At 38.9% G+C, this 24124-nt stretch overlaps 3 protein-coding genes across 4 annotated transcripts; 2 read left to right on the forward strand and 1 right to left on the reverse strand.

Moving 5' to 3' along the window:
• Positions 1-1953: 1953 nt before the first annotated feature.
• Positions 1954-5307, reverse strand: LOC102306436 (tripartite motif-containing protein 16-like). Its single transcript, XM_005930657.2, has one exon. The coding sequence runs from the start codon at positions 5237-5239 to the stop codon at positions 3548-3550; it is 1692 nt and encodes a 563-aa protein (XP_005930719.1). The 5' UTR covers positions 5240-5307; the 3' UTR covers positions 1954-3547.
• Positions 5308-7739: 2432 nt separating this feature from the next.
• Positions 7740-12706, forward strand: LOC102305907 (glucose-induced degradation protein 8-B homolog). Its single transcript, XM_005930655.2, has 5 exons — positions 7740-7946; positions 8290-8416; positions 8510-8706; positions 8951-9148; positions 12416-12706. The coding sequence occupies exons 2-5, from the start codon at positions 8296-8298 to the stop codon at positions 12587-12589; spliced, it is 690 nt and encodes a 229-aa protein (XP_005930717.1). The 5' UTR covers positions 7740-7946; positions 8290-8295; the 3' UTR covers positions 12590-12706.
• Positions 12707-13781: 1075 nt separating this feature from the next.
• On the forward strand, positions 13782-24118 carry LOC102305201 (solute carrier family 17 member 9). Of its 2 annotated transcripts, XM_005930652.2 has the most exons (13): positions 13782-14369; positions 15292-15489; positions 15618-15757; positions 18601-18700; positions 18789-18913; positions 20331-20427; positions 20551-20647; positions 20741-20828; positions 20930-20964; positions 21393-21508; positions 23481-23536; positions 23623-23652; positions 23743-24118. In XM_005930652.2, the coding sequence occupies exons 1-13, from the start codon at positions 14245-14247 to the stop codon at positions 23910-23912; spliced, it is 1377 nt and encodes a 458-aa protein (XP_005930714.1). In that variant the 5' UTR covers positions 13782-14244; the 3' UTR covers positions 23913-24118. The 2 variants fall into 2 exon arrangements, with proteins under 2 accessions (XP_005930714.1, XP_014191722.1); XM_014336236.2 differs by lacking the exon at positions 20930-20964 and having other exon boundaries at positions 23743-23914.
• Positions 24119-24124: the final 6 nt, after the last annotated feature.

Here is a 24124-nt window from a genome sequence, read left to right on the forward strand (position 1 = left end):
GGTGATTTTGTGAATAATCAATAACCAAATTGACAATGCAACACACTGTTTGTGCAGAGATTTACAGCACAATGCTCACTTACAACACATTCCTCCATCATTGAGTGAAAATGTGGCACTTCCTGCTGATTTTAAAAATCAAACCAGTTTAAGTTTGTATTCTCTCAGCTGCAGACTAGCTGCTGTTTAAATGTTTGAGAGTTAAGATTGGATATAAAACAAACGTCAAACATAAACTCAGTCTACATACACACTTGATATGAGGTCAGCAATTACAGTGTCTGTGTCCTGTTTTAAGATCATATATGTAAAATTGTTGTTTAAATTATAGTTTCGGAGTATCGTACATAATGCCCACGTGAGGTGTGTGACTGTACACCACTATACGGAAATAAATCAGCTATTACTGAAATACACCTGCTATATAATAAACTATGATAAACATGTGAAGGTGTGATTAACATGTTTAGTTATAAAGGACAGCTTCCTGCCTTTAGTCTCATTCATGAGCAGTATTAGTTCTCTTCTAACATCCAGAAGTCTGCACAATGTGTTTCATAGTTTCTAACAAGCCTTTGAGAGTTAAAGGTAACATGACCGAAACACCAACATCAAAAAACAAAACAAAACACCTCACAAATCATATATTAACCTCATTTATTTTTATTTTACAGTTGAATAACTATTAACAAACAGATAATGTAATATTTCTGGACAGACTGGAGTCTTTCAGTATCCGAGGCTGCTCCTCTCGGTGGAAATTCACCTTCTCGTTCCTCCTTGCATAAATTATTTTTTTTAAATTCAAAATTCACGGTTAAAAAAATCCAACACATATGAGCACCAGATGGTTCAGTCTAACATGTGCTCCAGTGAGACATTAAACTTCAGTAAAATTATGCAGTTATGAAACTTAACTGTAATCTGAGCCAAACTGATTTTCTCAGTAGTAAATAAAACAGTGAAGTAAATGTGACCCAACAGACAGAACCTGAGTGAATTATGTCCAGTGTTTAAACTCTACTGAGAGCTAAAACTCAGCGGAGGTTTTAAAGCTGTGTGCCGGTGATTGGATATCAGCTGCTCATAAAGTGGGTTCGCCTATAAAGTGCTGTGCAGTTTTCTAAGTGTCCATCGCTCTCCGTTTAAATCCTGTTTGCCATCTTTAACCCAGGTCAGTCACTCTGAGGGAAACACAAGCTGCAGCAGCCCTGCGCTCAGGAAACAAACTACATTTTCTTAAATGGCTTAGAGAGCCATTTGAGCCTTAAATTAGAGTACTTTTAAATACAGGAACATGTTTAAAAGACAAAAATGAACATCCAACTTTGACTGTAGATATCTTTGACAGGATATCACTATTGGACTGTCTAACATGCCAACTTCCAGAAGGACTGAGACAAGTGACAAAAGAACAGAGCAGCATTCAGTGACCACCACAGATGAGCATGTTCCTGCAACATTCAGCATCTGATTCTTGTTCATCTGTGTGCTTCTGCTTTTGGTAAGTATACTTACCTAACTACAGTAACTATAAAGCAGTCACTCTAAACACATGCTGCCATCCAGTTCTAACTACCTGGTTACTTGGTGTCAGTTATTTGGTTTGTTTGTTACTCACAAATATCACCAAACTCAGACATTTTACATTCTGTATGTCTTTTCATCTTTACCAGCCACACTCTAACTGTAATTAAGAGTTTATTAAATATTAAAGGGGTGCAGATAGAGCCAGCTTTTGAATTTCTATGAATTACTATGAACACTTACCATATTCTACCTGCACAATAGCGAGCAGAACTAACACTGGAAAAATACACCATCACATAGTTCATCAAACTCACATAGATAAACCTTATTTATGATATAACAAGGTAACAAGGTGAACAATGAAACAGTAACAGTCTAAAAAAGTGGATTCTAAACTCCAATTCAGTCAGTTCTATAATTCAGTAGAACTGCAGACCCCCAAGTCTTCATCATTAAACCTCTAGTTGCTTCATTTTTCTGTTTTATATCAGATACTTTAAAGGTTTTAGTAAAGCTGCATTACCATGGTGAGGCAAAGTGCTTTTGTGTGTGTGTTGTGAATGGCTATGAAAGGCCTTTTCTTAAAGACCAAAGTTGGGTTTGAATTCGAGTTACAGCAGACAGTCGCCACTTTGAAATGGAACGCAGCCCTCCAAAGGCAGACGGATAACATGAGGAATTGAACGCGCCGTCCACCCTAGCCCACAGCAACCACCATAGCAACCGCCTAGTGTATGACCTTAAAAAACATGTCCTTTCTTCATAACTGTCAAAAATATGAAATAATTTACAAAGAGTGAAAGTGTTACAGCTGCAGAAGGCTTTGGCGGTATCTTTGGAATCTGTTTAATAATATACAATATAATGTAACCATGGAGACAGAGTCAGTCATGTGAACTAGCGTGCATGTTTACTGCAGTGAATGAGGCGATTGTGTGCACAGCGTCCACACACTGCACAGGGTCAAGACATGACTTCAATATTGTTTTATACAAAATAAAGTTGTTTACAAAACATTCTGTGTCTCCCAAATAAGCACAGCTGTTCATGTTTGTCATTACGTGTTTATTTGTAAGAAAAATGATGAACTTCACATTGTGCACCTAATCGAAGCACATTTGATAAGTCTGTTTCATTCCTTTGCATCATGAGAGCTGGAGTAAACATATATCCTGACAATTAAAGTTGAGCAAACTTCAGTGAAATCATAAAACAGTAGACACAGGTAGAAATGGGATCAGATTCATCTCTGCATAGTCAAAAGCAGATACCTCCTGTGTTCAGTCCATCATATGAAAAAGGAAACTGTAGCATGGTCCATGTGCTTTTGCATCCATGGCTAAAATGTTCTCAAGCAGCTCAGTCTCAGAAATGTCTCTAAAGTAGACATGTACAGTGTAGTGTAAGCACTGAAAGATCATAGAGGAAACTCTACCATTAATGTCAAACTAATGTTGGAGAAACAAAACACAAAGGCTATGTTTGGTTTTAAGTGAACTGTACATTAAGAGGGCGACAAAGACAACATTTATACAGGAGTGAAAAAAAATTAAGAAATGCAACATATGTAGAGACAAATTCAAAAATGAAAAATGCAACAAACATCTCAGTTACAGTTTTGGATTTTGTGTTTCACTTAACATTTGTGTTTATACTCTTGTAAATGTGTTGCTCTCATATTACACTGTGCTTTTTATTTTCAAGGCAAAAGTGAAAGAATTTTTTGGCAAATATGTAAAGCAGTTTACAATGTCATGTGCAGAAATAGTTTTGTAAATAAAAATAATCATGCAGAGCAGCAGCCTATGGGAGGTTGTTTCTGCCACTGAGGAAGTATACATAACCCAAGGTTTTATTTTATGGATGTTGTTTTTCAGTGGCAGAAACAACCTTCCATATAGCATAATAGCTAATTGCATACAAGAGCGTGTATGTTTGATTGAAAGCTGATCTTTATGAAGTGTGAAAGTAATGGTGAAATACAACTTTAAAGCCACTACAAATGAAAGATTCCTCTCTACTTGAGTTTGCAGAATTTAGTGGTTTTGACACCTGAGAAAAGCCAAAATCCAGCATAGAGCGGCTGACTGAACTTAGTGTGGACTCTGTGGAGAAGGGTCATAGTTTCAGATACACTGTAGAAGGACAGGATGCCTGCACTGTGATCCAGGTACACTCCTATTTTGGAGAAGTGAGGACCTGAGATGGAAGTGTAGCTGTTGTTGTGCCAAAATTCATATGCTTTTTCGTGACAACTCAAAGCCCAACTTTTCTCATTGCGTCCAAATTTACATTCATCCCCCCACCCTGCTCTGCCAATATTTTTGTAGGCGACTGCAATGTGAGATCCTATCCCTATCCACTCCACCTCCCAGTAACACCGTCCAGTCAGACTCTCTCTGCTCAGAACCTGAGACCATGCAGTGAATCGATGTGGATGATTAGAATAAGACTGCTGTTGGTTCATTAATGTTGCCTTTCTGTTCCCCTCTGATAAGACCAGCCATTTGTTTGCTGTGTTTGGATTCAAGGTGATTGCACGTGAATAGTTTAAGAATCCAGCTCTGGTCGTTGGCTCTGGTTTTGGAACTGACAGTAAAACATCCACTTGAGTGACTATGAGTGAGAAGTTTGACCATGTCTCACTCAGGATATCCTGTAGCTTATTTCTGGTTTCTGACACAGCTGCTTTCACATCCTCAAAGTACCTCAGAGGACGGATATTGATGCTAGATGAGTCTGTAGGCTGTCTGAGTGGTGACAGTAAAGGATGGTTGTGCAGAAACAGATTGTGATCCTCTGTGTCTATGAGCTGCTTCAGCTCAGCATCTTTCTTCTTCAACTCAGCGATCTCCTGCTCCAGCTTCTCCTGAAGCTCTTTGACTCGACTCACTTCAGTTTCTTGCTGGGATCTGATCTGCCGCTTTACATCAGAGCTTCTTTTCTGGATGAGACGAATCAGCTCAGTGAACATCTTCTCACTGTCCTCTACCGCTTTATCAGCGGAGAAACTCATTGCCCTGACCTCCAGCTCAAGCACATTCACTTCTTTCTCTCGGTCCTGGATTCTTTGCTGGATTTGCAGTCGACTCACCTCGAGCGCTCTTTGCCTCTCAGACCTTTCTGCTACAGCTGAAACCGTTTCATGGCCTTTATGTTCATCTAAAGAGCAGACATAACAGATACTCTGCTGATCAGTACGGCAGAAAATTTTCATCACCTCACTGTGAAGAGAGCAGATGTTCTCCTGGAGCCTCTTGAAGGGGTCTGCCAGTTTGTGTTTCTTTAAAAGAGCCACATCATAATGAGGCTGAAGGTGCTGCTCACAGTAAGAGACCAGGCACACCAAACAGGACTTCACAGCTTTTAGTTTTCTTCCTGTGCAGAGATCGCAGGCTACGTCTTCAGGACCAGCATAGCCCTGATAAACAGAAGCAGCTTGGAGTGCGGTCTTCTTCAGCTCCTCCACTAACTCTGCTAACATTGTGCTTTTCACCAGGAGAGGTCTCGGTGTGAAGGCCTGCCTACACTGAGGGCAGCTGCAGATTCTCTTCTTCTCTTCATCCCAGTGGGTTTTAATGCAGTCCATGCAGTAGCTGTGTCCACAGGGAATTGTGACCGGATCCTTTAGTATATCCAAACAGATTGAACAAGAGAAGCTTTCTGGGTGCAGCTGAACTCCTTTCTGTGCCATTTTACCTCTCAGCATCTGTGCCTGTGTGAGTTTCGTTTCCTGAGAACTTAAACTGCTCTGACAACTGAATGTAAGAATCGTGTTTGCGCAATACACTTCACCACATTTTGGTTACGCCCATCTCTAAACTGCAGGTCCAAAGGGGAGGGAACATACAAATGTTTAGACAGAGAGGAGCTCCGGTATTTAAAGAAGAAGTGTTAGAAGCTGTTTTTCATTCCAAGAAGAGGAACAGTACTCTGTGTTTAGGCTGCACTCAGTTAAATGTCATATATAGTCAAGTAAAGACAGCTATAACATTTAAAACAACAGCAATTGACCCAAAGTCAGATACAGACACATGAAATAAACTGCATTTCCCATACCAATCACACAGAACACATATTCTTTTTAAAATTTTTGTTCCTATAGTTTCTTGTCATAACAGAATTTTATTATATTAGTACATATTAGTATTTTAATAAATATTAATAAAGTCCACAATTTACTAGCAGTTTACTATTGCTAAATTCTCAGTTGACCCGTCATTACTAGTAATCAAGAAACAAGGAAGTAATGTAAGACAAATTTGTAATAAATAGTCATTTTAATAACAAAAATAATTATAATTGTAATAATTTACACCTAAAGTTCAAAGCACAGAACTCTAACTCTAATAGTATGTAAAAATGTGTAAACTGACAACAGGGTGACAGGACTACATAGTGTATACAGATTGAGCCTCACACTCAACACAGGAGGGTAAATCAGAGAGGAAGCAAGACACAAGAGAATAACTGAATAACTTAAACATAAGTGACAAATTCAGGGAAAACACAAAAAGACTAGTATTACGGTCATTCTACATCTGAAGGAAAATTTATTTCACTTTAAAAAGTGGGCCCTTTATCTTATAATTTTCTGTTAAGTATTTAAGAAAAACAAATAATAAACCAATTACACTATTCTTACAACAATTCGGACTATAACGAGGTAAAAACTCAATGTCCTGTGAGCTAAGAAAAGCATTTCTGATTATTGGATTAAAAATGAGGTAGGGGCTTGATTTCACAAGTTAATATTTTTATATTATGACATGTATCTGCCCATCTTTTCTTTATTTTTGCCTGTATTGTTCCTCTAAATGTTTGTATAATTTCAAACTGAACCTATGGGCGCATTAAATAAGAAAATGCTGTCCGACTTTTAATTTAATCAGTAGTTCCGGTTGGTTCTTCCACTAGTAATGTGTCGGTCGCGAACGAAATGGCTCTTAGATCCGACTCTTTGACGTGAACGACGCGATCCAACTCCTTATTGGGAGCTGTGTTTTTTTTTTTCTTTCTCTCACCCTCTCTCTCTCTCTTGCACTTTTTTTCTGCTTCGCTCCTCATGCAAGTGCTGAGCAGAGGGGGGAGGGGCGGTAGTTATACTTGCAGTAGCACAGGAACAGTGTGGAGGGAAAGAGAGAGAAAGAGAGCCAGGGACAACAAGGTCATATTAGGAAGGTAGAGTAATCATCCACAACAATTTTTAGTTCAGAAAGTTTATTCATGCAGGCCTATATGACAGATCTTTCTTTTTGCATCTTCTTTTTGTTTTGTATATTTTAATTTATATTTAGTTATGTTGTGGTTTTCAGTGTTTTGTGTTGTTTCACTTTAAATTTGTTTAAAAGGATAAGCTGAAAATTTTAATAGTTAAATTAAATTTAAATTAAATTTAATAGTTAAAAGTTGAAATATAAATAGTTGTATGTAAATTGTTGTTTTTTGCATTATATGATTTATTTACTACATTTTATGTGGAGTGAATAAATACAAGTATATTTACGGTGGCCCATAGAGACAAAGCATGTACAAACTCCAAAACACATACAAACTCCGAAGCATCTACAAACTGCAATCGGATATTTACATGTAAACATATATAAATAACCACGTTTTTTTTTTTTACATTAGTACAGTGAAACCCCGACTTACAAAATGAATTTGTTCCAGAGGGTCTTTCGTAAGTCAAAATTTTCGTAAGTCGAAGCACCTTTTTCCATCGCCTTTTGAGTGAGGCGATGCTGGCTGAAGACGAAGTTCTTGGTGGAGGAGGAGGTGGCGGAGGTTGAAGAAAGCATACGTATAATGCATACATACGTGTACATGTACATAACATTATGGAATTTAATTTATTTTTTAAAAAATTTTGAATTTTATCTACTTTCGTTACGCAGGCATTTTGCCGTACCACGGGCAGAAATATTGCTGTTAAGTGCCTTCGTAACTTGAATTTTTCGTTAAATGGGGTCTTCATAAGTTGGGGTTCCACTGTAATTCCTTTTGTGCATAACTTTATATTGTTCTTGATAATAAATTAATTAAAGCAACAAAACAACCTGAAGAGTCGGTTGGGAGTCGAAAGATTCGACTCTTTTTAGTGAGACGAGCCGAAAGAGTCAGTTCTCTAAAAAGAGACGGAATTCCCATCACTATCTCCCACTGCACTCACCGTTACTGTTCCTCGGCAACCGTGACGTCACACCTAGCGCCAATCGAAGAGCTCGCAAGACCGACGCATCTATCGCGAGGTTATCACATTAGCTTGGTTAGTTAGCTAGCTGCGGAAACCCTGAACGTGTGTCCGTTATTTATGATTTTATTTTATTCTTCTAAAGCGCTGAGAGGGCTGAGCAGTGCTTATTGATTCCCAACGCGTGCAGGAAAGCATAATCGCCGGACCTTGTGTTTGCACGGTAAGCCATGAAAACGCTCGCTGTCTGCTAACTGGTCAGGGCTGTTGCTCAGGAGGAAATGGGTTTGTTTTGAAAGCCTCGGAGAATTTTCCCGTTATGTTTTAGCAAGATTTTCAATCGTGTAAAACCAATTTAGGCATCAGAAATGTTGTGTTATTAATTTTACTTTTTAACCCGTTGCGTGTTTGATTTCTGTGCGTGTTCGTTTTGTAATATTGGTCTTATTTGCACGGTTGTCCCGTCGATCTTCGTGTAGGTACAAACTGTGACCAAGCTGTGTCAGTCTTGCTCACGTTTACAGTATTTATTTATTTGTTTGTTTTTGTTTTTTTATACTTTTCAGGATCCAATGATGAGTTATGCCGAAAAGCCAGAGGACATCACAAAAGAAGAGTGGATGGACAAATTAAACAACGTTCACATACAGAGGGCGGATATGAATCGGCTCATTATGAATTACCTGGTGACAGGTGAGGCATAGATTGAAGATACAACCTGTAAATTGAATTTACAAATTGTAAAGTCTTGTTTATCTCTTTGTGTCTGTCTGTGTTTGATTTAAGAGGGCTTCAAAGAGGCAGCAGAGAAGTTCCGGATGGAGTCTGGTATCGAGCCGAGTGTGGACCTGGATTCTTTGGATGAAAGGATAAAGATTAGAGAGATGATCCTGAAGGGCCAGATTCAGGAAGCTATTGCACTCATTAACAGCCTACACCCGGAGCTGCTCGACACCAATCGATACCTGTATTTTCATCTGCAGGTGCGTTTCCGAAAAGCTCTGCAGGGCTCTAATTTTAACGTTGGAAATAACAGTAAGACATCTGATGTAGGTCTGCTCTGCTTTGCAGTGCATTTTCTCTAATAACCTATCCTGCCATTGCCTGTGATGAGATTATGTTCTTTTTCTCCTCCCACAGGAAAAGGAAGTTATTGTGATATTAGATAAAGTTTGACAAGACAAAGCCTGAACGTCAACACTCACTGCTTCGTTTCCCCTCTTGCAGCAGCAACATTTGATTGAGTTAATCAGACTAAGAGAAACTGAGTCAGCGCTGGAGTTTGCTCAGACACAGCTGGCAGAGCAGGGGGAGGAGAGCCGAGAGTGTCTGACAGAGATGGAGCGAACGCTAGCCCTTTTGGCATTTGACAACCCAGAAGAGTCACCCTTTGGAGATCTGCTCAACATGATGCAGCGGCAAAAGGTGGGCAGGCTTTAGTCTGACTGTAAAGCTGGCCATCTATTTGACATTTATGTTGCATGTATCCAGTATTGTAGACTCTTGTGGATCTGAAATTGGAATAAGAGATCCAGCAGCCAGATGATGATCATTTTATTTATATAGCACATTTCATCACTTGAAACTCATTGGGCTTAACACATAAATTAAAGAAATTTAATAACTGTAGGTTTACAATCCCTTAAGGCAATGAAACCAGCAAAACAGAACAAAACCATATGAAAGAAAAGAAAAATGCATATAAACTGTTAGCCTGTGTGAATAGAAAGGTTTTGAATCTATTTCTAGATGTACACACAGATATAATTGATCTCAAGTCAGCAGGCAGCTTTAATTAAAAAAACAGGACTGCAGTAACTGAACGCACACTCAGTAGACTGAGATCTGATTCTGGGACCAGTTAAAAGATCTGAATCTGATGACCCGAGAGGTCTGACTGGGTTGGAGACACTGTCAGAGATGTACTGGGGGCCAAACCATTGAGAGCTTTGTGAACTAATAGAAGAATTTCAAAGGTGATTCTGTATTGTACTGGAAGCCAGTGGAGGGTTTGTCCTGTCAGGATTCTGGCTGCTGCATTTTAGATAAGCTTAAGATGTCCTAGTGGTGATTTAGACAGGCCTGCAAATAGTGTTGCAATAATCTCACCTAGATGAATGCACGGTACATTTTCTCAGTGCTGGTTTGAGATGTGAAAATTCTAACCTTAGATGTATTTTTAAAGTGACAGAAGGCAATTCTGGTAACCTTAATGTTGTGGTTATCAAAACTGAGATCACTGTCCAAAATTATGCCACGGTTCCTGACTTGCTCACTGCGTTTCAGAGAAATGGATGAAAATATGAACAGTATTTTTGGTCTCTGACTTTTTGGAACAACAAGCTTCCTGGCTCATTTCTTTTAAGTTCTAAAACGTTTTGAGACATCCAACAGTTAATGCCATCACATTATTATTTTGTGAACAGAGGTTAGATAATCACAGCTGTGTTTCATCTGCATAAGAATGACAGGTTATATTATTATTCTTTATGACAGTACCAAGTGGGAGGTGGTAATAAACAAAAGATTGACTCTTGAGCAACTCCTCAAATACTTTGCTGAGAAATGAAACATAGAAATAGGTTATTATAATTATTAATTACCAGTGGATAGAAGTCATTTCTGTGGTCATGGTGGGATTACAGTACATTTAAGCAATTAATAATATTTCCTAAATTATTTCTAAATGGTGAGACACAGATTTGAATAGTTTGATGGGGATGGGGTCAAGTAAAGAGGTGCAAGGCTTTAACTCTTAAATAACTTCTTCCAGATCTTTAGAATTTACAGGTGAGAAAGTGGACATTGATCTTGTGGCAGCAATTTGATCAGAAAGTGAGTCCATCCTAGAGCAGGGCGATATGACCAAAAATATTTATCACGATATACATTTGAAAATTTGCGATAACGATATAACTGACGATATAATTAACACTAGACAAAATACTTTACAACTCCACAACTTTATTAGTGCAAAAAAAACCCAACAACCCATCAATGTATTTTCACTTAAACAAGCAGCTGTTTTTTGTGTGCATTAAAGTTGTTATATAAAAATTTAACAGTACAAATGCAAATTCCTTGCTGACAGTTTAACCAAAAGGCATTTCCAGTGGAAGTTGGCCGACATATCCTCAGCATAACCATGTAGAATATCCACAAAACTTAAAAAGAGGTTATACACACACAATATGGTAATATTATGTTGAAGCACAGTACGTATCACTCTGCGAGGCTCCTGCCTACGATAGTCGTAATGCTCCGACAATCCATCAAGCGGTGCAGGTTCGTAGCTTAGCAAAGTTGTACTAAAACATTTGACAGAATTTCGAGCGCCGTGTACGACATAAAATCATTTCAAGGTCAGTAAACACAACCAGAATTCATACATAAGGCACACGGGATTATAAGGAGCACTGTCCATTTTCAGAAAACAAAGGATTGATTTTAAGTGTGCCGTATTTTCCAAAAAACCGGTAATAACACGGTAATAACATTTTTGCTAGCATGCTTTAGCAAAAATAGTGCTTTGTTGTGTATCTGATGGACAAAAGCTAAGCCAGTTCCACACCACTGAAGTTGCAGCATTTTTACAAACCAATTCTGGTTCATCCGTTTCATTCAACGATCCGCTTTCGCTCTTCTCATTCTCCGTCGCCGCCATGCTTTTTCTGCCATGTGCGTATAAAAACAAAGGCACTGCGCATGCGTGTTTTACCCATATTCTATTGCGATATTTCATTTTCTTATTGTTGCCCAACATTATACCGGTATTACCGTGAACGGTATGATATGGCCCAGCCCTAGTCCATCCTAGATAAATTACTTTGAAAGGCTGAGATGTTACCTTTTCTTGTAGAAAGATGCAAATTCATCACATTTATTTGTTGAAACAAATTCAGTTGGTATGGTTTTGGGGATTAAATAGTTTATCAATGCGTTAAAATGAAAAAGCAGAATTAGACTGGCTATTGTTGATCAGTTGGGATGTGAAGGGTTGCCTGGCTGATTTGGTTTCATTGGTGTAGCAGTAAAGGGCATTTTTATAGATTACAAAATTAATTTGTAATTTTATTTTGTCTGTATTTTCTCTCAGATCTCCTGGAGATTCTTTTTGCCATCTTTACCTTTTAGCTGTTTCTCCAGGGTGCTTTTGACAGGAGCAAGGCAGTCAATAATTTAAGAAACTGTATTTTAGAAGTTGTCCATTTCATCACATGATGACATTTTTGGTAATGCACCCTTTAAGAAAGTCACTAATAAATGTGTCAGTCATCCTGGCAATGACATGATGCTTATTAATAAATCAGCTTGTATTTGTTTTGACAGATAAACAAACTTCTGAAAATAAGCTGTAATGATCATAAACAGCACCATCCAGGACATTTGTGATAAATGTTGTTTATATTTTTACTCCTTTTTTCTTTGTCTTAAATTGTTTTCCCACGTCTTGGCATACAGGGAACAAAAAAAAATTCTAAATGGCAGATATAAAAAAAATATTAACTTAAAAAATAGTCCTGAGTTTCTTCAAAATATGGTTAGGGTTGCCAGGTATGCTGTCTCAGAGTGTTTTAATTCCTGTTTTGTGGAGTCATGTGAAGCTGAATATAAACATTAAGAGCGCAGTGAATGCCAGCAATAAAAATTTGTTTATTTCAATTTGACTATCGCACACATCTCGGTGCACAGGTGTGGAGTGAGGTGAACCAGGCCGTGCTGGACTATGAAAACAGGGAGTCGACACCCAAACTGGCCAAACTGCTGAAGTTGCTGCTGTGGGCTCAAAATGAGCTGGACCAGAAGAAGGTGAAATACCCCAAAATGACTGACCTTAGCACAGGCACCATCGAGGACCCCAAGTGAACACAACAGACAAGAACCACCACCTTCCACTTCCCCTTAATTTATGATCAGTCAGTGACTGTGTGACAACCAGGTAACATATATGTAAAAACAAATGCTACAGTGTTTCTTTTTTTTCATGTTTCATTCATGAGAGGTAAGACTTAACTCATTGTGCAAACTGTAAATTGCTGTATTTGCAAAGTGGCAGAAATTATTTAGTTTCAGTACAGAACCTGGATTTTTAGGTAGCTCTCAGAGACAACAAAATTTAAATTGCTGTTTTATATTTTGTCTTTTTAAGCTACGATGGTAGTATTATTTATCGTGAACATTTTCCCCACCAGACTTTACTTTGCCAGGAAAAGTTGATGGTGTGAATGAGCACTGTTGGTACTGTGCATAGAACGGGGGAGGGGGGGGGGGGTTGGGGCCCCCGGGACTGGTGAAATGAGAAAAAGTGACTATTTTTCAAGTAAATGGAAAGCTACACTTTATCTAATTTTAACAATGTAATATTTATGATTTTATTTACTCTCATTTTCGTTTGCCTCTTTTTTTTGTCAGCTTTAAAATCAGCCACATGCTTTTTACGCCGTGAAGTTTGATTGTACCTTGTGTCTATGGGATGCCTTGTAAATTCATTATTTAAGTGTTTGAGAAGGTGAAGAGAGTCCAAATGGAGTTGGTTTCTTACTGAGCTGAGGCCTTTTCTGATATCTACAGTGTGCACTGCCTCCAACATGCTCCAAATGGTTTTTCCTGCTGCACAGGTTTAAAGTTCTGGTTAAGTTCAGCCAATCCTGCATGATGATCATGCAGGATTGAGAGAAAGGGCTCCTGTATCTGGATGATGGAGCTGTCAGTTATGGCTACTGTCTAGTTCAACCCCCTCGAGTATGAAATTAATTCAGACGGGAGCAGTTTCCTTTAGTCAGTGGCTTTGTTTTAGTAACTTAAAATGACCCAAAGCTGATACTTTTGGTCCCTAAACAGGTATTTTGAAGAGTGCTATCATTTTTCCACTTTTCAAAGCCATTGGTACTTTCACTTTACCTGCATGTAAGTGTCCCTTTTTTTTTTTTTTCCAAATGGGGGAAAAGTACTTGTGTGTGTTTATTTTTGTTTGGTTTGTTTATTTTTATAAAAAGAAACAAACTTGCTGCTAGTTGTCCATCCTTAATTTCTTTTAAGGTTGTGTTGTCTTTATAGAAACTGGCTTTGACCCAGAAAGCTCACATCCCTTTTATTATTCCACATTTCTAAGCTCAGATTTGCAATTATTAAAATAAACTTTTGTGAACCATAAACTGGTTGTTTTGGCATTTTCTGAGTTTAGAGTGTACATGTATGTAAATTGTAAAAAGATGCAATAATTAAAGTTAATTTAATCAGATAAAAGTTCATTGAAGATTTTAGATTACCTGGATTTTGATTTAAAATTCATATCGAAATTCATCTGCCCTTTATAGGGGAAACATGCAAATGTTGTGTCCACTAAAACCACCAGAGACCTCTGCTGTCTGCACTGCAAATCACAACCAGGTGCATTTGAGTTTTCTTCAAACAAGTTTGACCTGTTAGGCTCATCTGCCTGAGGCTGTGAGGTTCAGCTAAATGACGCTTCTTTAGTGCGGAAAGGCTGCAGAGATAACAGATACGGCAGTGTCCTCTGAATGGCTGACAAACACACATCAGGAGCCGACAAGAAGGACTCTAATGGTTCTTTATTGGATCCTAAGATTTGTGAGCCTGATGAATGTAAAGAAGAGGAGTCGGGAGACCGAAACCTATGGCCAAGGTGAGACGGCAAAAGATTTGACTAAGAAAACGGCTAATGACTAGATTGTAGTCTGTCAGGGTATTACTGAGAGCTCACTTGAAACATGTACTCATTTGATACACTAAATGGCTGTCTTAACTCACAATGCCTTTTTTTGTTTGTTTTTTATAAGAACAATGGCAACTGGATACTAAGTGACAAAAGAAATTACATGTGTACTGTAACTATTCACTAGAAATGTAAAGACCGATATGATACACAGGAGTAGTGAAAACGTGAAAACAAAGGTACTGGTAGTTCTTTATCTTTTTTAGGTATGTTATTTAGTTTGGTGTGTTTTTACATGTTCATCTGGCTTTGTCCAGGCTCAAATGTCTCAGCAACTCCCAGATGAACTGAGATTACATTTTGCTAAAGACATCAGCTTAATTTTATCACCGACAAATGAAATTTTTCACTTAGAAGTGGAGTTTCTCAGCATCTACCAACTAGATGTAGCACCAACAAATTGACATCAGTGTTTTTAAATATATTATTTAAACTTCTTGATTATTGCACAGACTGCTGTGAAGCCCTGTATAAAGAATTATGCTGCACCTGAGATGTAATGACTTTTGTCTTTGCTTTACTTGCAAAAATATTGAGACGTCCATGAGCCTCTGGAGTGTTTTGTGTTTAGTACTAATTAACAAATATTAGCACGTTAAAGCACTAAACCAACATTATCACACCAGCACGTCAAACACCATCTCTGTGAGGATATTTACTTGCCAGTATGAGCATTTGCATTTGTCCAAGTGCAGGTGCACACAGTGGCTATAGACTCTTTGTTTAGTGCTGCTGACATCACTAGACTGGTTTTCACTCACGCTCACCCAGTTTGCTGGAAGCAGTTTACTGCAAAATCTGACTATATAAGCAAGAGCTGTTTCCCTTACAGATCCCTGGCTCGAAAATGGATCGTGATGCTGTTTATGGGCACCTGCTTCCTCTATTGTGCGCGGATGGCCATGCCTGTCTGCGCCGTCTCAATGGCTGCTACGTTTCATTGGAGTAAAATTGATTCCGGGCTGGTTTTAGGTGGATTCTTCTGGGGTTACTGTCTCACACAGATCCTGGGAGGACACGCGAGTGACAGGTAAGGATGTGATGCGTTAAAGCACACATGACTTCGCTTAATGAGCAAATAACCTTCCAGGTCTGTTTACTGTGAAGTTAGATTTTGAGTTTCAGGATGTTGCTCTGTGAATGATTGTTGTTTATTAGAGTGGGAGGAGAGCGTGTCCTGTTCTTCTCTGCATCATCATGGGCTCTGATCACAGCTGGCACTCCTCTGCTGGCCCATCTTGGCTCTCACACCCTGGCTCTCATGACTGTGGCCAGGTTTCTCATGGGAATATCACAAGGTTAGTATTCTACCAGTGATTATGTTCTAGTAAGAATGTACAATTCATTTATACAGATCAAAATCCCAAAGCACTTTACATTAAAACACAAAAAATATACATAACGGTGCAAAGCAATACAATATAAAACAACACATTTATTAAAAACTTGTCTGTGCAAAAATGTCAATTCCAAAAACTGCCAGGGAATTGCAGGTAACAAACCCGTGACGGGGGCCAAAGTGTGAAAAACGGTGTGGATCATTACTGTCACCGGATGAAACCTCTGTGAGACATTGTCCCACCCCACCATCCTGTGAGCTGTTGAGGTCACCAAGGTGCGAGTGGAAGAAACAATCTCAAGCATGGATTGTGGGTAGCCAAAACATAGTTGCCCCTGATGATGATAATGACCCATGCCTTTTTTTCACGCACTGGCTCGTGTAAATCACATGATCAATAGTGGGTTAATGACCCAACCCTCAGGACCACCTCCAAAGGGGTCGGCCCCTACCAGGGATTTATTAAAGAAGCCTCTTTGATGACAGAAGAAGTCCAGTTTGTCTTTTTCACACAGGCAACTGAATTAAACTAAACTAAAAAAGTGTAAATTTGCATGTGTACAGAGAAAAAATCGAGCCAGGGTTAAGAGTTTTACGCTGCTTTGCAGATAGTTAGGCTGAAAAGTCAGTGTCTTGATCTGTCTCCCCTTCTGTGGTGCACTGAAGAGTTGGACAGCCCAGCAGACAAAAGACTTCCTCGATCTCAAAGTAGTACAAGACAGCCACAGGAGTCTCTTACTGAGCAAGCTCATGACAGACAGCTGTCTATTTAGTTCTTTTTTTCAACCACTGATGCAAGGGCTTAAGCTGCATGCCACAACTGCAGAGCCCATTGTCATAACCAGTCTTTCCTAGTCCCTCTTAATGCTTTCCAGCAAATCACTGCATTGAAGAGAACACTCACTGGAGATTACTGCAGTCCAAGCTTGTTGTCCATCTTCAGTCTCATGCTGAACATTGAATAAGACAAAAACACTCTGATGCCTGTTCAGTAAATACAAAGTAGTGAGAGAGACTGGAAACAGTCAGTTGGTGGACGGTGGATCTGATAACCCATAGCTGGTGATGTTATCATAACTTTGTAATCAATGGTACTCCTGGGCCATCATGGGAAATGACCAATCATGTTCCTGTGATGTCAAAAGTTTCCAACAAAAAAGAAGAAAAGCTTTCAGAAATGGGCACACTGCTACAGCTCACCTGGTTGAGCAGGCTACCTATGAGTCAAAAGTTAGTCATGCATCGTCGAGCGGAGTGTTTTTACCATCTTGGTGTTATGAACCCAAACTTGGTGAGCGAGCTGTGGCTCTAACAATAAAAGAGAAGACGTCGCATGTTAGAGTTCAGTGAGCATGCTCTGCAGAATCTTTTTTGACCATAATTAGCAAAACAGACCCAATCTTTTATCCGGTGTCGCCTAAATCCAGTGATCAAACCCATTAAGCAATCAAGAAAGTGTTTACCGAGGTCACAGCTTAATTCCACATTTATACTTCTGGTTTCCTCTGACACACAGAACTCAGTCCCATGGGTTAAAGCTCTTTGTGGTAGACAAAAGGACAAAACAATCGTATCTTTAAGTATTATATTATAAAATGAGCCACACTTTAGACTTGTTTTTCCAAGCTGCAACTATGAAATCACAACTCTGTGACTGGTCTGTTGAGATGAGCAGCATAAATAGTGTGATGAAAACAACAACAAGTAGCGAAAAGCTGCAGCAATTAAGTTGTTTTATCCAGTTTGTTAGCTGCTCAAAACCAAAGTATAAAAATGGGAATTTGTGGTTTGTTTGTTCTCCTGACTGAGAGCAGTTGCTAGGCAACAAGCATAAATGTTAGGAAGTGAGAGTTCCCAGTCAGAAGTGCGAGCAGGCAGATTTTCAAACAGAATTTTTGACTTGTTGCTGGTTTCACGTTCAAAAAGTACAAAACATATCCAGCTGAGTGTTGTGCCATTTTAATGCCATTAACCTTCAAGTGTAGCCATGCCAACATACTGGTTTTGTCAGGCAGAGTAAAATCACACAAGTTCAACATGTTCAACATGGTGTTTTTTCTTTTGCTTGCTTTGTTTTGTTTTTAGTAATTGCGTGGCTATGACCTGTTACAATGACAGATGCATGTTGAGCTTGCTCTAGTTTAAGGAAGCTGGTTCCTGGTACAGATTTCATGCTACCACTCGGGAATGTGATTCATAATGTTTAGCATAAGTTTTCCAAAAGTAAGCGCAGCCATATCTGACCACAAGCTGAACTAGTCCTTCAAATAAAACCTTCAGTTCTCCAGGTTTATTAAACATATTGTAGATGGGGTAGCTCAGGCTCACAAGTTCCTCCCCTGAGTTCTGCAGGGTTCTGTAGGTGTCTTTCTTGGCTAGCATACATGTATAATAGATCTGAAACGACAGCAGTCCTTTTTCTGACTGTAAATGTAGTGAACTTTTGTGTGCACAACTGTGGGTGCAACTTCACCAGCTTCCAGTCCAAGAGGAAGAGGACAAAGTCTGGAGAGGTTAATACTCCCACACTTACACTACTTTATTGTTTGACATGTTTTGGCTTGTGGCCCTCACCAGGGACCTTGATAAAGGCTATAACACCAGAGTTTTTCTTCATTTCCTGTATGTTGATATGTGCCGCATGCTATCGATACTAATCCTGGATATAAAGGATCCTGACCACCCTATGCCAAACACCAGAATTCACCTCAGAGGGGAAACGCCCAGTGGTCATGTGCTTTTAATGTTGTAGCTGATTGGTGAATACTCTGTGAATTTAAAGTGTCTTGTAATTTCTCACAGGTGTTTTTTTCCCATCTTTGGCCAGCCTGTGCTCACAGCGTGTTGTGGAAGGGGAGAGAGGGTTTTTAATGAGCACATTGCAAAGCGGTACACATCTTGGGTATGTTTTACACACATAACAGCTGACATATGAATATACATTTATCTCTGATGGCATGCTTTTGTCTTGATCTCTGTTTCTCTTTCAGAACATTGTTAGCTGGTGGGTTGGGGACCCTGATGCTCGACCGCTATGGCTGGGAAAGCATGTTCTACAGTATCGGTTTCCTGTCCGGACTCTGGGCTCTCATTGTTTGGCAGTGTTTACTAAAAGGTACAGCAGTGAATCATGTATTCTTAAATAACAAAGAGGCTTAATATACTGTTTTTCTTTGACAGATAGTTCAAATTTTTTCATTTATTTATTTATAATTTTCAATCACTTTTTAAAGAAAACAAAAGCAGTTTTGGTGTCACAGTTCCATCCCAGATTTTATGTTGTACCTGGCTGGTTGAATGTATTCCCTGAAACGGCACTTGCCTCTGAAAGCTGCCCATCATCCACACAGAGCGGTTTGCTCCGGTTTCTTGGATGTACTTCAGGAAGTGTCTGAATCTCACCCTAGGTCTGTTAGCAAGTCTGTTCACTGAAAAACATTCCAATGAGTGATTACAAGTGGAAAATTAGAAAATAAAATCAAAGCTCATATTAAAAACAGAAGATTAGGAGTAGATTCAAAAACATCATGATAGGAATCAGTTGCCCAAATGCTAAAGTGGTGCATGGAGAAGCTGTTTGTGGCAGCTGCTCATTTCCTGAGTTCACTGACATAAAAGTTTATGTATAAATTCATGTCTAATGACTTTAAGTGTAATGACTTTGGGACTTTTAATCTGGCGTCTCTATGATAGGGATCCTTTTTTTGGATTGACATATATTTGTCTCCTGGTGATCCCTAGGAGATTTTTTTTTAATCTAGAAGTTCCACAAACTGTCTGATTTGATATGTTTGATTTGATGGGCCTTTATGTTTATATGCACTTATGCAGATAAATGATACATCCCTGCAAGTTCCTTTATAAATGTAACCTTGTTTTTAAAGAGCTCGAGCTACTTTTCTTCAGTTCTTGTGTTTAAAAATACTTTAAAATCTTCCAAAATTACTGAAAGCTACAAACAGAATTTGAAGAAACGCCTGCTATGTCATTGTCCCAAACATTTAAATATTGTGTTGAAGAGAGATATTAGGTGCAGTTGCACGTGAGGCCCCTCTGTGTCGGGTTTGCATGGACTCGCTGTGCCTGTGCTTCCTCTAACAGTCGACATTAATGTTAGGTTAACAGCTGAATCTAATTTGGCTGTAGCTGTGAAAGAAACCATGAATAGTTTTACGCCCCTCTGTGACAGTCCTGTAATAGACACACTACACTGCATTCATTCTTCTATTTATTATGGTGCGGAAGGTGATTGGCTGTAAGGTTCCAGCCATTTCCTCAATAACACTGCTTCTTTTTGTCATAAAAATTTGCCTGATGAAGGTCTAGTAGTGAAACACTGAAAATAAATATTTCTGCAAGTTAGCCAGTTTATGGAAGTCAGTCTTCAGCACTTGTTATGAAACACAGGTGCTGAAGACCGATGTGTTTTAAAGCGTTTTTGCTAGTTTTATTTACTGATATATTTATATCTCTATCAATCTCAAATGTAATGGAAGATGGTAGTTTAAGCTCATGCTCAGTGTATGTTTTAGGTGAACTTACCCCAAAGGTGATGGAAACAAAGAAGAACTCAGAGTGGAGTCTGTCAAGAATACCCTGGCTGAGCCTTTTTAAGAAACCGCCTGTCTGGTACAGCTTATAAAGTCTTTTATTTTTTCATAATTACCACCTCATATTTGTGCGAGTCTCCCAGCCTCACCGCATCTCTCTCCTCTGCTCTCTCTCTGGTCGCTATCTTCTTCTCTCTCTAAGGGCCATGGTGTTTGCTCACATGTGTATGTGCAGCACATCCTACACACTGTTATCATGGCTGCCAACATACTTCAAAGAATCATTTCCTCATGCCACGGTATTTCCACCATTACTGCTACTTAGCTAATAAGCATGGTGCACTGTTTCCTGGACCTACATGACAACCCTCTGAAGCTGTCTGTTCCTGCAGGGATGGGTCTATAATGTTGTTCCATGGCTAACTGCAATCCCATCAGCACTCGTTGGAGGATACGTTTCAGATTTCCTCATTAACCGAGGTATCAAAAAAAGGTCGCTCTTCTACTGTGATGTGTGTTATCTTGCAGTTAGAATATGTTTTATTAAAGATGTTTGAAATGTTCTGGTTTGGTATCTGTAGGATATGGTGTAGCATCTGTGAGAAAGATAATGCAGGTAAGTGTGAGAGCGTAGCTGTTGTTTGAACTGATAAAAGCGTGTGTGCGGTGAGAGAGTTGTCCTGACTAGTTACTGAAGTGTTCTTTGGGAATTTATGCAGTCTGTTTTAAACATGTATTTACAAGCCTGGCAGCTTTCATAGAACTGTTTATATGCCAGTGCTCTAGATTACTGCTGCATTATCTGCTCTGTAAGTGTAAACTTGTGTAAAAACTACAAAAAAAATTCAAACACTTGTTCTTTATGTGCACAGTTTTATTATTCTGACCAGCTTGAAGTACAGCTATGAACATGTGCATTGCATTAAGTATTGACATAATCAAACCATTAGAAATTTGCTCACCCGGCTGTCACTTTTGTTCATCGTTAGCCTGTGGACTGTGCCTTTAAATACTCACCTGTATGTCTCTCTGTCTGATCCTCAGTTTTTTGCCATGGGAGTATCAAGTATGTTTATTTTACCTCTCTCTGGAGTTGTCACATTTCCTGCAGCTGTGATTTACATTTGTGCTGCTGTGGGTCTCACCACCTTCACCAGCGGGTAAAAATGTCCGATTTATACTAAATACTCAGACCAGCTACTAATAGGTTTCTCAGGCACTTTTTACATTTGATGACCTCATTCTCACATCAGATTCTGGCTTTCTCACCATCCTCATTCTCCTTGACCTCAGTGCTGCTTTTGACGCTAGATGAGAATAGGTTATAATATGGTCAATAGACTCGGTGTGGAAAATGACTCCTGTTAATCCAAACCATCAACCAGGACTTATGTGCTGTGTTGAGAAAGATTAGATAGTGGTCTCTTGGTTCATGCCCTGGTCACCTCACGCTTGGATTATTGTAACTTCTTATATGAATCTACCAGAGTATCAGAAGTAAACAAGTCACCATTACTGCAGTGGCTTCTTGCCAAAGAGTGGAGAGACATTTGTTAGAAAGGGTAAAAAATATTCAGAGAAAGTCGTTTATTTTCAGTGCTAAAATTGGTTAAAAGATGAGTCATGACAACACTGTGTACTATAGCTAGCCAAAGTTGAGCTGATGGTCTCTAGAGACTACTGTGGCCACAGAAAATTGCATTATTGTGCAATTTGATGTTGGTTTCTTTAAATGGGGTCCCCAGAAAACAATTTAACATCACAAACAACAACTGGGCATACCCACCCTGAATGATAGGCAGTTGTGTTCAGTATATGGCCTGGGGACTCAGTGACACATAGTGAGACATATTGTTGCAATAGTGCTAATTTTTAAGGATTCTCAGGCTGTTTACCGTCTATTTTTGTTAATGAAAAAACTAACAAATGTTTTTTAGAACTTATTCATACTTCTTTACGTTAAAAGAAAGCTAGGTTAAGCAGTTTTTTAATTGACCCAACGGACTTGTGATCAAATTTAGTGATTATCTGATGGTACATTAACTAAAGTGAGTCTTACACTCCTTATTTATAGAGCAGCATGCAAATCTTTAGCCAAGGGATGCTAATGGCTAGGAATGCTAGTTTCACTCAGTAGGTTTTTAAGGAGGTGATCCTCTCAGTCTCACAGTAACCTGCTGATCTCAGTGGTTGACTATAGCTGGAGATATACAGTTAACATTGTCTGCTTAGGCCTCTTGGGAGTTGCTAAACCTGTGATACTTACAAATACAGATGTGTATTTATGGTGTGTAGTTATAGAGTAATGCTGGTGATATTAGATTGACAGCAACAAAATCGATGTCCGTATTTCAACGCTTTCTTCACACTCAACAAAGTTAACACAGCATATTTAATTGCCCTCACGAGAAACACCTTTTAATACACAGTCCAAAGCCCATTACCAGCTTTAGACACTGAATCTTACGTGGGCCATGCTGTATATGCAGAGTGTCAGTAAAGAAAGAAAAAAAAAAAGATTTGTGGCTCTGTGAGTCAGCTGGGTTGTAGGTCTTCAGCAAATGGTCCTGAAAATTCAAAATGTATTTCTGTTTTCAGTAGCAAGGCACATTTGGTGCAACAGCATGACAGTGACTCAAAATAAACTACAGTGCCCACATTTATTACCATGTGACTCAGAACAACACTGCAGCTCGCTGGTGTCTTATTTAAAAATATTGGTGCTTGACAGCAAAGCTTTGTGACACACAAAAACCAGATAATGTACCAGGTTGCATTTGTTAGTTTTTATTGTTTAGTTTCATGTTGGTTTTAGTGCTTAGAATGAATTTGTAAAAGTTATGTCAAGAGAAGTCACAAAAGACTCAAGTAAACCCCCCACAAATCTAATTTGTTCGGTAAGTTCAACTATAGATGATTGCTTAAAAACAATACTTGTGAGATTAGTTTTTATTTTTTAACATTAGTTCCCTGTAAGCAACAGATGTGGTAAATCCTATCATACTGGATAAGAAGCAAAAACCAAAAAATCACAATAGTTTGTTTTTAAACAGTAGCTGATGTGTTTGCTCCTGCTGTAAATCTTTGTTAAAATTCCTTCAAATTCGTCTGCTTCTTATTTTTCTGTTTTAGTGGTGTTTCTGTGAATGTACAGGATCTGACACCATCGTGTGCAGGCGCCCTGTTTGGTGAGTTTCTGTGGTTTTTAGGTTCTTCAAGCTGGCCCAGTGTCTGGCTTTTTCAATGTCTAATAAAATTTTCTTTCCTGCTTCAGGTTTTATGAATATGATGGGCTCTTTTGTGGGTATGTAGCCAAAGTCTGACCTTTTAGAAGTGTACAATGCTGAGCGCAGGGGCTGATATCTGATGGCTGATGTCTTTCTGTTTTGCACAGGGGTGGTGCTGGTGTCTTTATCAGGATACCTGATTGAAGTCACACAGTCATGGTCCGTGGTCTTTGCCCTCATCACTTTAGTAAATGCCACGGGTCTCGGTGTCTTCCTCATCTTTGGAGGTGCTCGCCGTGTGGACCTAGTGGAGTATTCAAGGATTATTGAGATATGACCCAGAGTAATTTATGATAATTAAGTTTTTCAGAACATATTAGTCTTTATTTATTTATTTATTTATTTATTTATTGATGAATCAGGTAATACACAATACATCGCACAAAAATGTTTATCTGTATGTATGTTTGGCCATGTTTAAAGTTCTACTTTTGGATAGTTGCAGTGCAGCCTTTGAATGGTGAGCACATGTCCTTAGTTATCGTGCAG

Source organism: Haplochromis burtoni, unplaced genomic scaffold (assembly GCF_018398535.1).
Source record: "Haplochromis burtoni strain Fernald_Lab_line unplaced genomic scaffold, NCSU_Asbu1 Contig_134, whole genome shotgun sequence".
NCBI classification, from domain to species: Eukaryota; Metazoa; Chordata; class Actinopteri; order Cichliformes; family Cichlidae; genus Haplochromis; species Haplochromis burtoni.